Genomic DNA, 13,640 nt, shown 5'->3' with positions numbered 1-13,640 from the left:
TTACTCACCTTATCTCCTACTTTGCAACTTATACAACGTCAAGTGAAGCTCTTTCACTTACTTCGTCAATCACCTAAGTGACATGAGTTTCACTTAGTAATAAATAAATAAAAGTAAATTCGAGCAAAATGAGTTATTACCCTACATTCTCCAAGTAATCGCCGAATTCCTAAGTTCACCGGAACCCTCTCCTTCATCCTAATGTCAAAATCATGCCAAGCTCATCTATACATATTCCGTCAGTCACAGCCAAATGATCTCAACTTATCACCAACAAAACTTCACTTGGTTTACCAAGAAAGTTGTCATAGCTCTACCTATCCAACAACATTGAACAAAACATATATTTAATTCTCAAAACTCAACAAAATTAGCATTCAAAACAGTAGCACTTGCTGCCAGCCCAACACCACTTCAAATCATCTCCTACACTTCAAAACTCAATTGAATTTATATTAAAAAACAGTGGCAATGCTTTCCGTCAATCACCACCTCAAATCTCCCCCTTTCACCTCAAAACATTATACTCTCACTGTCACAAACTTATCTAACCTACAAAATAAGTGAAGGAAAGAAGATCTTTGCCCGAAATGGACGTCATAATGGCCAGAGGACTGCCGAAACGTAACTACAACTCTTCTCATCAATGTAGTAGTTGCAGTACTGTGCTGTAGCTCCAAACAACTTCCAAAGCTTGTATAGACGTGATCAAAGGAGTGAGGGTGGTCGGTTAAGGGTAGCCTCAAGCCTTAGCCTTGCTGGTGACGGAGACTGCTACAACGTCAGGATCTGTAGCAGTTTCAGAGTGTTGCTGCAGCTACTAAGCGACGAGGAATGGTGTGCCACCACCACAGATTTGAATAGGATGTTTGTGTGGTTCTAACGACATTGATGGCGATCGGAATAGTGGCCGGACGAGGGAGATCGGAAGAAAAGCATTTCATAGTCGATTTGAGAGGAAGAGGTTGAGGAACAGTAGCACGTGCGGCCTTTTTCCAATTTTTCAGTTTCTAATTTTTAGGTTCCCAAAATTTCCTTTTATACCCCTTCAAATTTAGAAACTAAACTTATGTTGCTAACAACTTTCACATATGTTACCCGATTTAAGTTTGCCGCATGTCTACGAACTCGTATCGATGAACTCTACAACTTTTGTGAATGAAGTTTTTGGAAATGAGCGAAGCATCAAAAGTAAACTCTTGAGCCTTTTGAAACTTAACTGTTTTCAAACTTTTGAATTCTCGAAATCGAACTGATTTCGAATAAGGCATAAATTAAAGGTGTAGAATCAAAATTTATACAAAACACCATTCTATTAATATTGATAAATTACAAGAATGAAATTTGAATACTGTAATAGAAGCTTAGCCCTACAACTTTCCAGTAAAGACACCATTTCATACATATGAACAGAATGTGAAGATTTTATCTCTATCTCAGAAAGGGGTCCAAAGGTCGGTCCACTGTGAAAATTACTGCAATCCATAACATCTATATGTGTTAGCATGTATTAGGTTAAATTATATCAATCTTATGGCCTTAATAAGAACTATATGCATGCAAAAAGTCAATGTTGATCTGCCTGGTGATGTCTTTGATAGTTTGATATCTGAAAGTGGGTGAAAATTATAAGCCTAACTTGCATCATCACTTTGGCTAATTTACTCATCACCTAATTCCAATTAATATCTTCTTATATAACCAAATTGGTGACCAAATTTTTCATAACAATGGATTCTACTTGGAATTACAGGACTCATGCATCTCAATATATAGACGAGTGGTACGTACAATCATCATGTGTAGTTACGACTTACGACCTTGCTAGGTTTAATTTCCATCAGCTTCATATATGTACGCAGCGAATGAAATCATATATACGTATCGTTTTTTTAATGATAGTTGTACGTAATTACGTAATCATCATTTTCGTATACTGGTGTGCGTCTCAATATATATAAATATATAACAAAATCCAGTACAATAGTACATGCACCGAGGATCGTAGCACAATAAGCTAGCCCTAAATATTGATGTTGCCTCCAAATTTTGAATGACTCATATGTCGATTAATTAGTAAAATTGTAGTTTACTCACAAAACTAAGCCGTTTATAGGAGTGCATAACCCTCAATATACACATTTATTTTGATTTATTGCATGCGCATATATTTATATATAAACTATACATGGTATCCTATTCAAATGCTATAGATCGATCGATGAGAGTTCGAAGTTAATTGTTATAAGCTTTTAGCTTATAGCTGGTAAGATTATTATTTTTTTAAATTTTATGTTACGTACTCATAACAATAATTTGTAATTTTACACAGAGGTAATGGTTGTCAATATCATTGAAAATTACACAGAGGTAATGATGTTTCTCGAATGCATAATTTCTTTCGACCTTGGGGACTTGGTAGAAGCGGACAAATTACTAACGTTAGCTAAGCGATATATATCGATTCACTTCTAGTACTTCTATATATTCCGTCGACCATGCATCGTTCCAGATTATTGTAAGAATACTTCTGTGCAGATACTTCCATCAAGTTTTCTTCACGCGTTTAAATTTTGTGTATACGTACGTGATTTAAGAGTCAATCAAGTATACTGTTGTTGCTTATATATCTAGCTGACTATCTGTTTACCGATTCTTAATTAAGTGCCATCCGATCCAGACTTCCAGAGTAACCTAGCTAGCTTATAACAATCTGGCATTGTTTTGTTTTTCAGTTCTGGGATTCCTTGAGAACCCAATTTGAGGTATACATTAGTCCTCTAATACGACACGGTTTGGCTTTTACATAGCAAAGCAAAGCAAAGCAACAAGCCAAACCCTAATAAGCTTTTGCAGGATGATATTTTTAGAAACTTTGGACGGATTATGCAATCAAGCATTCAAACCGGCCAGCACTGGATATCGACTGATGATCTAACTAGAGAGAGAGAGAGAGAGAGAGAGAGAGAGAGAGAGAGAGAGGACATCGATCATCATGCAGCAAGTGGTGAACAATTTCAATCAAAGAAAAATTTCTCAACAATCTGTCGTAGTTTATCAGTCAAATGTTAATATAAAGTGTAATTAGGGTTAGGTATGAATGAATGAATGATGAAGCAAATTATGGTCGGTAAAAATGTCTGAAAATGAAGGGGCCAAATGCATTATTTAGTCTGCAGAAACAAACATGAGGAGAAAACGCAGTTGATGTCATCACCACCCAATCCACCCATCCGAAAAAGAAGATTAGTCACGGGATTCTCTTGACTCACACATCACCACACTATTAGATCACCATATATTATATCAATAAGTACATAATTCATATACCTGCCTATTTATAATGCATTCATCATGTCCCAAAAAGAAGAAATATATAATGTATGCATGCGTTGCTCAACACAATTAGCCAAATATATATACCCCCACCTCCTTACCAATTACTTTCACACAACTTGGATGCATATAGTGTTTTAGCGATAATGTTCTTAGTCTTGCCATGCTCTGATGGTTCCGAACCAACTCAGGGTTGATGTGGTAAAATATGTTAGAGCTCTATATTTTATCCTATGTATATATAGTAGATCAATATTCGATCTGTTGTTAATGTGTTGGACGTTGCATCTTAATTACCATAGTAGAGATAGCAGTAACATTTTTTTTCTCTTGTCAATTCAAGTGATCGTAACTCTGTTTGTTACACGATATATATCCGAAGACCGCCGTTTTAGCAAGGTACCAATGTGGTTGTGTATAATCGGAGGAACTATCCTATTATATTTGAACCATAATGATTCATTTACTTGACTCTACGGAATAATTGATATGAAAATTGTTATATTTTGAAATTACGAATCTTATAAAATAATGCCAGAATACAGCAATATAGCAGATAAGTTCACGAAAACCTGCATGTGTTACACAACAATTTGGGGGAATTCAAAGACAGAGAAACTATAGTTCATATATATCGATCGGCAATAGATGTATATTATAACGGTGTATTTCATAGATGTAAATCATAGTGTCAATATATACATATAAATTAATACTGTTTTTTTTTCCAATGGAAATGAATTATGACAAGAGAAACAAAGAAAGTTCCAGGGGCACCGCTAAGGGTGGCCACGCTGTCGTCTTCGAAAAGTCTCTTTCTCATCTTAAAACGCTCCTTTACCAGCATACCTCTGAATAGTAGGGCCCACCCTCTCCATCCCGCCCTGAAAGCTTTGTAGATCTTTCTAATTAACTCCTCTCCTCTACCTCACCTCTGATCATAATTTCTTCCATCTTCATCTTCATCTTCATCTTCCTGGTTAATTACCCAGTAACTTTTTAAGGGCTTGCTGACTTACTGCTAGCTACGACTGATTAACCATCTCTTATCTTGCCCACCACTTGCACTTAGTTCGTACAATTTGACTCATCTTGGGGTGTTTTATGGTATAAAGAGGCCAGTGGAGACGCCAAACCAAACCATATTTGCAGCACTTATATCTAGTTAGCTTCCATACTTTGCAGCCAGAAACTGGGAAATGAACTCTGATCATAATTAGTTCAAATATTTGACCGATCATCAGTTTGTTTATGGCAATTGCAGCAAGGAGGATGAGCCACGAAGAAGATGAGTCGAACAAGCAGCAGGGGCATCATCTTGATGAGGTTGATGATGAGCATGAGCATGACATGGTGATGCCGGGCTTTCGCTTCCACCCAACTGAAGAAGAACTGATAGAGTTTTACCTTCGCCGTAAGGTGGAGGGCAAGCGCTTCAATGTCGAACTCATTACTTTTCTCGACCTTTATCGCTATGACCCTTGGGAACTTCCAGGTACATATATATATATATACATATCCCTCAGACCCTCACTGCATCTTCATACAACATCGATCCACCTCTACCCTTCCTCTTCTTCTCTGTGTTCTAATTTGGATGAACTAACAGAGTATGAAATGAATATGGTGATGTATAATTGTATAGCTATGGCGGCGATTGGAGAGAAGGAGTGGTTCTTTTATGTTCCGAGAGACAGAAAGTACAGGAACGGCGACAGACCCAACCGCGTGACCACATCTGGATACTGGAAGGCAACAGGAGCCGATCGGATGATTCGAAGCGAAAACTTCCGGTCAATCGGGTTGAAGAAAACCCTAGTTTTCTATTCTGGGAAAGCCCCCAAAGGCATTCGAACTAGCTGGATCATGAACGAGTATCGTTTGCCCCATCATGAAACGGAACGATATCAAAAGGTACAACGTACTTATACATATGCATGTATTGTAAAAGTTCAAACAGAAAAGTCGATTACACGTTTGGAAGCTAGTAATGATGATGATCGAAGCATTGCAAGTGTTTTTAAACCTACCTCTTATTTCAATGTTCAACACATGAACAACGTTAAGATGCATGTCACTTTTTTCCTTTTTCTCTTGGTTCTGCTGTTCGTCATCATAGATAATTAGCAGAAGAAGCGTGTTGATTGGGAGCAAATTAAGAAAATATATACAAGAACAAGACTGAAATTCATCAATTTCAACATTTCCTATTCTAGTTTTGATTTTTATATGCAAACCCTGACCTCTAAGTTAATTAGGTGAACCACATGAGCGCAGAGATTTGAATTTAATTTTGTTTAATTGATTTGCAGGGAGAAATATCCCTCTGCCGAGTTTACAAGAGACCCGGAGTGGAAGACCACCCATCGCTGCCTCGATTGTCATCCAGAGCCGCCACTCATGCTAATGGGGCATCCTCATCAAGATCATTACCGGCTCAGTCTTCATCATCGTCCCTCTCAAATAAGAAGCAGCACAGCATTAACAGTAGTTTGATGGAAAAACTCCAAGCTAATTTTAACTTCAACGGAGGCTCATTGACACTTGGCCAATCTGTACAGAAACTTCATCATCATCAAGATCAGGTGGCGGCGGATCCAAAGATCAATGAAACGGAAGGAAGTAGCGGGAACTCGGATGTGACAAGCACGCTTGGGGTTGGCTTGCGTGGTAGTGCCCCTAATATTCCTGCAATTCATCATCCATCATCACCACTCGGCCTACATCCTCATCACCATGGAGGAGTCCTACATCTCGATGATCATGCCGAACAAGAAGGAATGTCGACATTCTTGCAGCAGCACCACCATCACTCGAAGACGCAAACATTGCTGTTCGCCGGTTCTTCTGTTCCAACCACGTCTAATGCAATTGATGATCTTCAAAGACTATTGAATTACCAACAGCAGCAAGCAGTTTCCAACATTGCCAATCAGCAAGCTCTAAATGTACAACAATACTATGATGTTCATGGTCATAATCATCACCAACACCACCACCACGTACCCAGCAACGTAGTTAACCAATTCTCCAGTCCTTTCCCATTGGTACCTCCGCCACCGTCGCAGTCTCAGCTCTCCCCCAACGGACTTCCAGTAACTGCTTTCTCCGACCGCCTTTGGGACTGGACTCCAATCTCAGAGCCAAACCGGGCGCCATATCAGTACAACACCAATCCATTCAAGTAATCCATAATATATATTTATATTTATCATCAACTAAAACCCAACTGCATATATATATTTGCTCTATCCTCGATACACTGCCTCTACCAGTTAATTATGCTAGCTAGCTGATTCTAGCTATAGCTGCTACTGAATTTTGATTTCTTTAACTAGCTGACTCTTAATGATCTCTACATCTTTTTCATTTTTCTGGCAGACTTAATTTGTAGATCTAGTATTCTAATTAATGAAGTGCTACTATTATTCGATATGATGTCCTTGAGTTTACATTAATATAGTGAAGCCATATATATGATCTAATGCCATATATAACTTCTCTGGCGGTTGATTGATGGGGTTTATCTTATTCATCCTTTTTGTTGTTGTGGTCGTTCAGTAACATGTGATATATATCTAGCCATTATGTATGTCTGAATTGCGGTGTTGCATGGAAGGTGCTGAATTAGGGTTACAGACAACTTATGTACATGTCCATCCAGTAGAGGTCGATCATCCAATTCATCTATCTTTCTTTTTCTTTCCCTTTGGTACGGTCTTAATTATTTTTCTCTATCTAGCTAGTACTCAAGTTGTCAATTAGAAGTAACCAGGGGTTTCGATCCACAGCACTTTACGTGTTTACGGTTCACGAAATCCTCGACATGCATAAATTATTACATTAAGATCTATTCAAAGATTAGACCTAAACTGCTAAACAACTGTGATTTTGAATGTTTCAGTAGTACTAAGTAATTTGAACATATATGTATGCATAAGATCATTGATTAAAATAGAGTTACATGTACTTAATTAACTATAGATTAAACAGTACAGTGATAACAATTTTAGAGTCACTGCATGTTTTATCGCATGTCCTTTCAATTTTACGAACTCCAAACCTATTGTTACAAAATGCATTTTGTACCTGGCTAGATACTCTCATCATCGATCAATCAACTGATCGATGACATATCATACCTTAAGGATGCATTTGCTTTTGCAATTAGCAAATATAACAGTCAATTAGTGTTTGTACTGGTACCACAATTGTGTGGTATAAGAGGTGGCTGAGGTATGAGTTATGTTCTAAATATCTCGATATATCCTTGATATATTCCTGATATTAAGAAAACGATACGATATCATTTATATCCTTTCAAAAGTTATCAGTCAACACTATTTCATGGTTAAAATCCGATATATCAGACATTTTTTTATTTTATTTCAAATAAAAATGACATTATTTTACTTTTACGAAGAAATAAAAAATGACTAAATCTAAAATTGAGATGTGATGCACCTATTAGCATCGTAATTCAAAATAGCAACCTACTAGCCTAGGAGAAATAAATGCCACCCAACCATTGTACCAAACTATCACTCATGCAAATGTTAAAAGGGGTAAATATACATAAACTACTAGTGCATGCAATGTTCTAAATATCCCGATATATCCTCGATATATCCCTGATATATCCCTAATATTAAGAAAACGATACGATAAGTTGCTTATCGGTCTATTATATCGGTCAACCCGAAAAATCAAGTCAAATGACGATATATCGGGTCAAACCGATATATCGGTGCCCTTTTTAAAAATTTTTTTTTTAAAACCACGTCGTTTTGAAAAAATAATTTAAAGAAAATGAAAATTTTGTTGATAACATTCAATGACGAGAGTGTTTATGATGAATGATCATCTTTGTTTGACCCGATATATCGGTGCCTTTTTTTAAAATATTTTTTTAAAACCACGTCGTTTTGAAAAAATAATTTAAAAAAATGAAAATTTCGTTGATAACATTCAATGACGAGAGAGTTTATGATGAATGATCACCTTTATTTTTATTAATTAATATTATTAATGTATTTTAATTGTCAAAATAATCAAATATTTTTTTATGAAGTTTATTTAGTAGCTATACTTCTATAAGTTTTAATTTCTCAAGTTTATTTGGTATATTTTGATGTATATTTTTATAATTATATTAAATTTAATTAAAAATTAGCAAAAACGATAAATCCGATATAATCCGATATATCTCGATACATCCCCGTTATATCCTTATTTTACAAAACCGATACGGTGCCGATAACCGTTATTTAGACCATTGGGTGCATGAGAGGTAGTAAGCGCCTACGTACCTCCGCCTCTGCCTCTGTGACTAACCATGTGAATTCAGCTAAGAGCATCTTTATCAGTAGAAAGTTTTAAACTATTTTACAGAGTATGTTTAGCTTTTTACGAAAATTAGTAGATGCACCAGATTCTCTATTATAATTTTGTTTATGTAATAACCCGAATTTTTAGAAACTAATTGTCGAGTATTTTTTAAGTGTTAAACTTGTGAAATTAATTCAAGACGACAATTGGAGGTTTGCGACATTTCAAAACAAAAACGGAAACGTTCTCGGATCGTTTAATTAGAAAACGTAACGTTACCGCAACGTATAGATCGACTTTTATTCCATCGCTCGGTTGCAAAAACTTCCTTCACGAAAGTCGTAGAGCTCATCGATACGAATTCGTGGACACGTCATGCGTTCGAATCGGACGTCGGATGCAAAAGTTATTAACGTCGGAAGTTCGTTTCCGATTTTGGAAATAGTATAAAAGGAAGGAGAGGAGATTAAAAATCAGAAAATCAGATTTTTTCTAAAAATCAGATCGGGGTACTGTTCACCCGAGCTCGGGTACTGTTCTCCCGACCCAAAAACCTTCTCCGGCCGATTTCTCCACCATCCGACGTCGCCTCGTGCCGTGCCACCTATCAAACTGACGGGCTCGACGAGCTCCATCTTTTGGGCTACGCCTTGCACTCCGGCGACAACCACACACGGTGTAGCAACCGCCGGAAGTTACTACTGTGGCGGCGCCGCCTCCTCCGGCCACCATGGCTCAAGATTCTTAGGGGGTTTTGCTTGTCTCAGTCCCAGCAACATTCCCACAAAAGAAATCGAGCCAAATCGAAGTGTAAGTACCCGAATCAAAATTTCAATTTCTAGGGTTTGTGAATAGTGCCGATTTCATGTTCTTCGTTGTTTGGACTGTTTAGACTCGGATTTAGACCTTGGTGTCAACTAGGAAGTTGTTGGAAATGTTGTTTAGGTTGTGGTGGTGAAATTTGGTGATGATTGGTGGCGGTCGGTGAACAGTAAATTAAAACTCGTTCATGAGAGGTTAGAATATTACATATACGTTGATGAATAAAACTGGTTAATTAGAGGTTAAAAATATTTCATATACGTTGATGTTACTATCAATGGATGAAAAATATAGTTTACTAATTTATTATGAATTTAGAAAACGAGTGGATGATCGAATTAATTCGAGAAGATAGTTTGTGTGATTATTATGCATTTTTCGAGTTGTATATAATAAATGAATTTGAAATAGAGTATGAAAGAAATTAATAGATAATAGTATGATTTGATATATCAAATTAGATAATGGGCATTTTAAGAAAACTTTGGAGGTCTAAATAATATTTTAGGTATCTATAAAAGCAAAATGGAGGTCTTCTTAGTAAGAAGATCTATATACCGTTTTTGGAAGTATGAATAGAAGCTTCCTGACAATATCGTAGAATGATAATTATTCTTTGCGTGATCACGCGGACGTAGAGAGTAGGATGAAAACAAAGTTGGTCTATATATCTCTTGATCTGTAGCTCAAAACAATCAAGATTGAAATAGGAAGTGGGATCAGTAGCATGCATTCGATTCTTATCAGAAGTAACTGGCAGAACTGAGGTCATCTCTTAGGGCAACATATACTGAAGTCTAACTAGTTGTGCGGGACTGAGTGAGTGTCGATCAGTCAATTGGTAGCCAGCAATCGAGTGTGTAGTGTAAGCTAGTAGGTTCGAATCATTAAGATTGGCTTTTGTTACTGATAGTCAACCAGATACCCCGCATGTGTGCAGACTTTGTGCCTTTGTGGGCGTCGTTTGATTTTTCTTTGTATATATAAAGTTATGACTATGACTCTATGAGCATGTATATAGAGCTAAGCCTAAGATAAGATCCAGAGGGAGGTCCCTGCAGCAGCTGGACCATAATGCATGATGAATGTGATGCCACGCACTACGGTGTAGACGTACTGCAGTTGCTAGCTTTGCCAAAACATATACAATGTTTCTTCTCTACCAGCTCCTCACTTACAGTTGGGACCTCCATCTCGATCTATCTTCCATTTATTCCGTAATCTTCCTTGAGCCATGCTTGCTTCAAAAATACTCAAGGTAAAAATGGTTAAGTTTGGCGGGATGTGACATTCTCCCCCACCAAAGCCCGCGATGCCCTCATCGCGCTTCGTTGTATTGCTGGATTTTGTCCTTGAACTGTCAAAGCGTATCCTCGGACACCCAGCTTGCTTCCATATCAGGCAAATTTCTCCACTTGATGAGGTACTCTTTGTAACTTGGCACGCCTCGACGTCAAATGACCCGATCTGCGAGTACTTTATTGATTTCCTTCTCGAAGTTGGTGATGACCGATGTAGGTGCCTTATGCGATATCCCACTTGATGGGTCTTCCTAGTCCTCGTTGTTGGGCTTCAACATACTCACGTGGAAGACGAGATGTATCTTTAACTTGTGCGGGAGGTTGAGCTTGAATGAAACTTTGCCTTTTCGCTTGATTACCTCAAACGGTCCTTCATACCTGCGAATGAAGCCCTTGTGCACCTTCCTAAAGGCCTTGAACTGCTGCGGCAAGAGTTTCATAAGTACAAGGTTGCCTTCCTTAAACTCGACATGCCTCCTCTTTTTGTCCGCCCACTTCTTCATCTTCTTGGTAGCCTTGTGCAACGCCGCTCGAGCTAACTTTGTTTGCTTATGCCATGACTTGGCAAACTTGAACGTGGCTGGACTCTTCCCTTTATAGCGAGTGGCAAGGGATAGAGGGGTTGTAGGCTACTGTCCTAACATAATTTCAAAAGGACTTTTGTTGGTGGCCTCGTTTTGCTGCAGGTTATAGGAAAACTGCGCCACGTCTAGAAGCTTGGCCCAATCCTTTTGGTTGGCACTCACATAGTGCTGCAAGTATAGGTCCAAGAGAGCATTAACGTGTTCTGTCTAACCGTCGCTTTGTGGATGGAAGCTTGTTGAAAAGTTCAAGTCCGTCCCTAGCATCTTGAACAGCTCCATCCAAAATCTTCCCGTGAAGCGCGGGTCTCTATCGCTGTCAATGTTTCTTGAAACTCCCCAAAACTTGACTACATTGCGTAGGAATAGCCTTGTTGTCTCCTATGCTGTGCAGTCGGCTGATGCGGCCATGAAGGTTGCATACTTGCTAAATATGTTCACCACAACAATGATGCTCCCAAACTCCTCGGACTTCGGCACGCAAGTGATGAAGTCCATATAGACACTCTCCCATGGTCTCTCTAGTATGGGTAAGGGGTCTAGCAAGCCCCCCGGCTATTGCTGGACTACCTTGTCTTGTTGACAAACGAGACACGTCCGCACGTACTCCTCGACCCCATCACGCATCCTAGGCCAATAATATGTGGACTTTAACAAGGCAAGTGTGTGTTTCATACCTGGGTGGACTTCAGCCCATTTGGAATCATGACATTCCTTGATAAGCTCCTTCCGCAAGTGGGGTGCCTCTCGTGTAGAGAAGGTAGTCGTCTAGCCAAAACCTCCGGGTTTTGCCTTCCTTTACTAAGGTAATGAGGCTTTGTGCTTGAGGGTCTACCCTTAGTCCCTCTTTGATCTTGCTTAGCAATGGGCTAGTGACTTGAGAAATGCTTGCAAATTCCGCTTTGCGGCTTAGTGCATCCGCTACCACGTTCATCTTTCCGTGCTTGTACTTCATGGTGTAGTCAAACTCCGCCAAGAAGTCTTGCCACTTTGCTTGCTTGGACTTAGCTTCTTTTGGGTTTGGAAGTAGCTTGTTGCTACATTGTCGGTCAAGATCACAAACTTGGTCCCAAGCAAGTAATGTCGCCACACTCGAAGGCAATAGATGATGGCAGTCATCTCCTTCTCTTGCATGGTGTTGCGCCGCTCTGTGTCATTAGGCTTTTGACTCTCATAGGCAATTGGATTCCCCTCTTACATGAGAACTCTGCCAATGGAAAAGTTGGAAGCATCGGTGTGTACTTCGTACGGCTTGGAGTGATCCGGTAGGCTAAGCATGGGCATCTCACATATCGCCTTCTTCAAGTCTTCAAAGGCTTCTTCACACTCCGTTGTCTATTCCCATGCCTTTTTTTTTTCTTGAGAAGGTCAGTTATCATAAGCTTGCCATCCTTGATCTTGTGCCCTAAGAACGACACCTCCGGCTTGGCAAAAGAACATTTCTCCATCTTGATGTATAGCTGGTTCTCCCCAATACCTTAAGCACTTCCCGCAAGTGCTATACATGCTCCTGCAAGGTCTTGTTATACACCACTATGTCGTTCAAGTAGACGACCACGAACCGATCAAGGTAGGGGTGGAATTTGTGTTCATCAAGGTGCAAAATGTCGCCAGTGCATTAGTTTAGTTAGACCAAAAGGCATAACTAGAAATTCATAAGAACTGTACCTTGTGATGCATGCGGTCTTTGGCTCATCTCCCTCCGCAATGCGCACTTGGTAGTATCCTGATCGAAGCTCTAACTTTGAGAAGTATCGTGCATGACGCAAGTGATCAAATAAATCGGCAATAAGAGGAATAGGGTATTTGTTCTTTACCGTGATCTTGTTGAGTGTCCTATAGTCGATGCACATACGTAGAGATCCGTCCTTCTTCTTTTGGAATAAGACCGGGGCACCGAAAGAGGCTTTCAAAGGTCTAATGAACCCCGCGTCCAAAAGCTTCTTCAATTGCCTCCTTAGCTCTGCTAACTCCGGAGGCGCCATGCGGTAGGCGCCCATGGCGTGTGGTTTGGTCCCTGGTTCCAACTCTATCTCATGGTCGATCTCTCTCTTTGGGGGTAGTCTCTTGGGCAGCTCCGCGGGTAATACATCCTTGAACTCCTCAAGAACTGCTGCTACCTCCTTGGGCATGTCATCTTGTGGCTTTGGCTCCTCGTCATCGAACTCACTAAGGATGGCCAAGTAGCTCTCCTCTTCCCTCTTGATGCTTTTCTTGAATTGCAATGCCGACAACACCTTGATGTCTTGCTTTGCTCCTCAAGTTATTGGCA

At 39.3% G+C, this 13,640-nt stretch overlaps 1 protein-coding gene across 1 annotated transcript; it reads left to right on the top strand.

Annotated features, from left to right (window-relative positions):
* Positions 1-4,500: 4,500 nt before the first annotated feature.
* On the top strand, positions 4,501-6,738 carry LOC126795082 (NAC domain-containing protein 35). The gene is made up of 3 exons (XM_050521905.1): positions 4,501-4,831; positions 4,982-5,250; positions 5,649-6,738. The coding sequence occupies exons 1-3, from the start codon at positions 4,588-4,590 to the stop codon at positions 6,522-6,524; spliced, it is 1,389 nt and encodes a 462-aa protein (XP_050377862.1). The 5' UTR covers positions 4,501-4,587; the 3' UTR covers positions 6,525-6,738.
* Positions 6,739-13,640: the final 6,902 nt, after the last annotated feature.

Source organism: Argentina anserina, chromosome 5, assembly GCF_933775445.1.
Source record: "Argentina anserina chromosome 5, drPotAnse1.1, whole genome shotgun sequence".
NCBI lineage: Eukaryota > Viridiplantae > Streptophyta > Magnoliopsida > Rosales > Rosaceae > Argentina > Argentina anserina.
Note: the sequence above shows the minus strand (reverse complement) of the source record. Positions and strands in the feature narration are given on the sequence as shown.

What these genes read in the sequence shown, in the direction of transcription:
- LOC126795082 (XM_050521905.1), top strand. Translation starts at nt 4,588, where the DNA reads ATGGCAATTGCAGCAAGGAGGATGAGCCACGAAGAAGATGAGTCGAAC. An exon ending in TGACCCTTGGGAACTTCCAG is followed by an intron (nt 4,832 to 4,981) that starts GTACATATATAT and finishes ATAATTGTATAG; the next exon opens with CTATGGCGGCGATTGGAGAG. An exon ending in AAACGGAACGATATCAAAAG is followed by an intron (nt 5,251 to 5,648) that starts GTACAACGTACT and finishes ATTGATTTGCAG; the next exon opens with GGAGAAATATCCCTCTGCCG.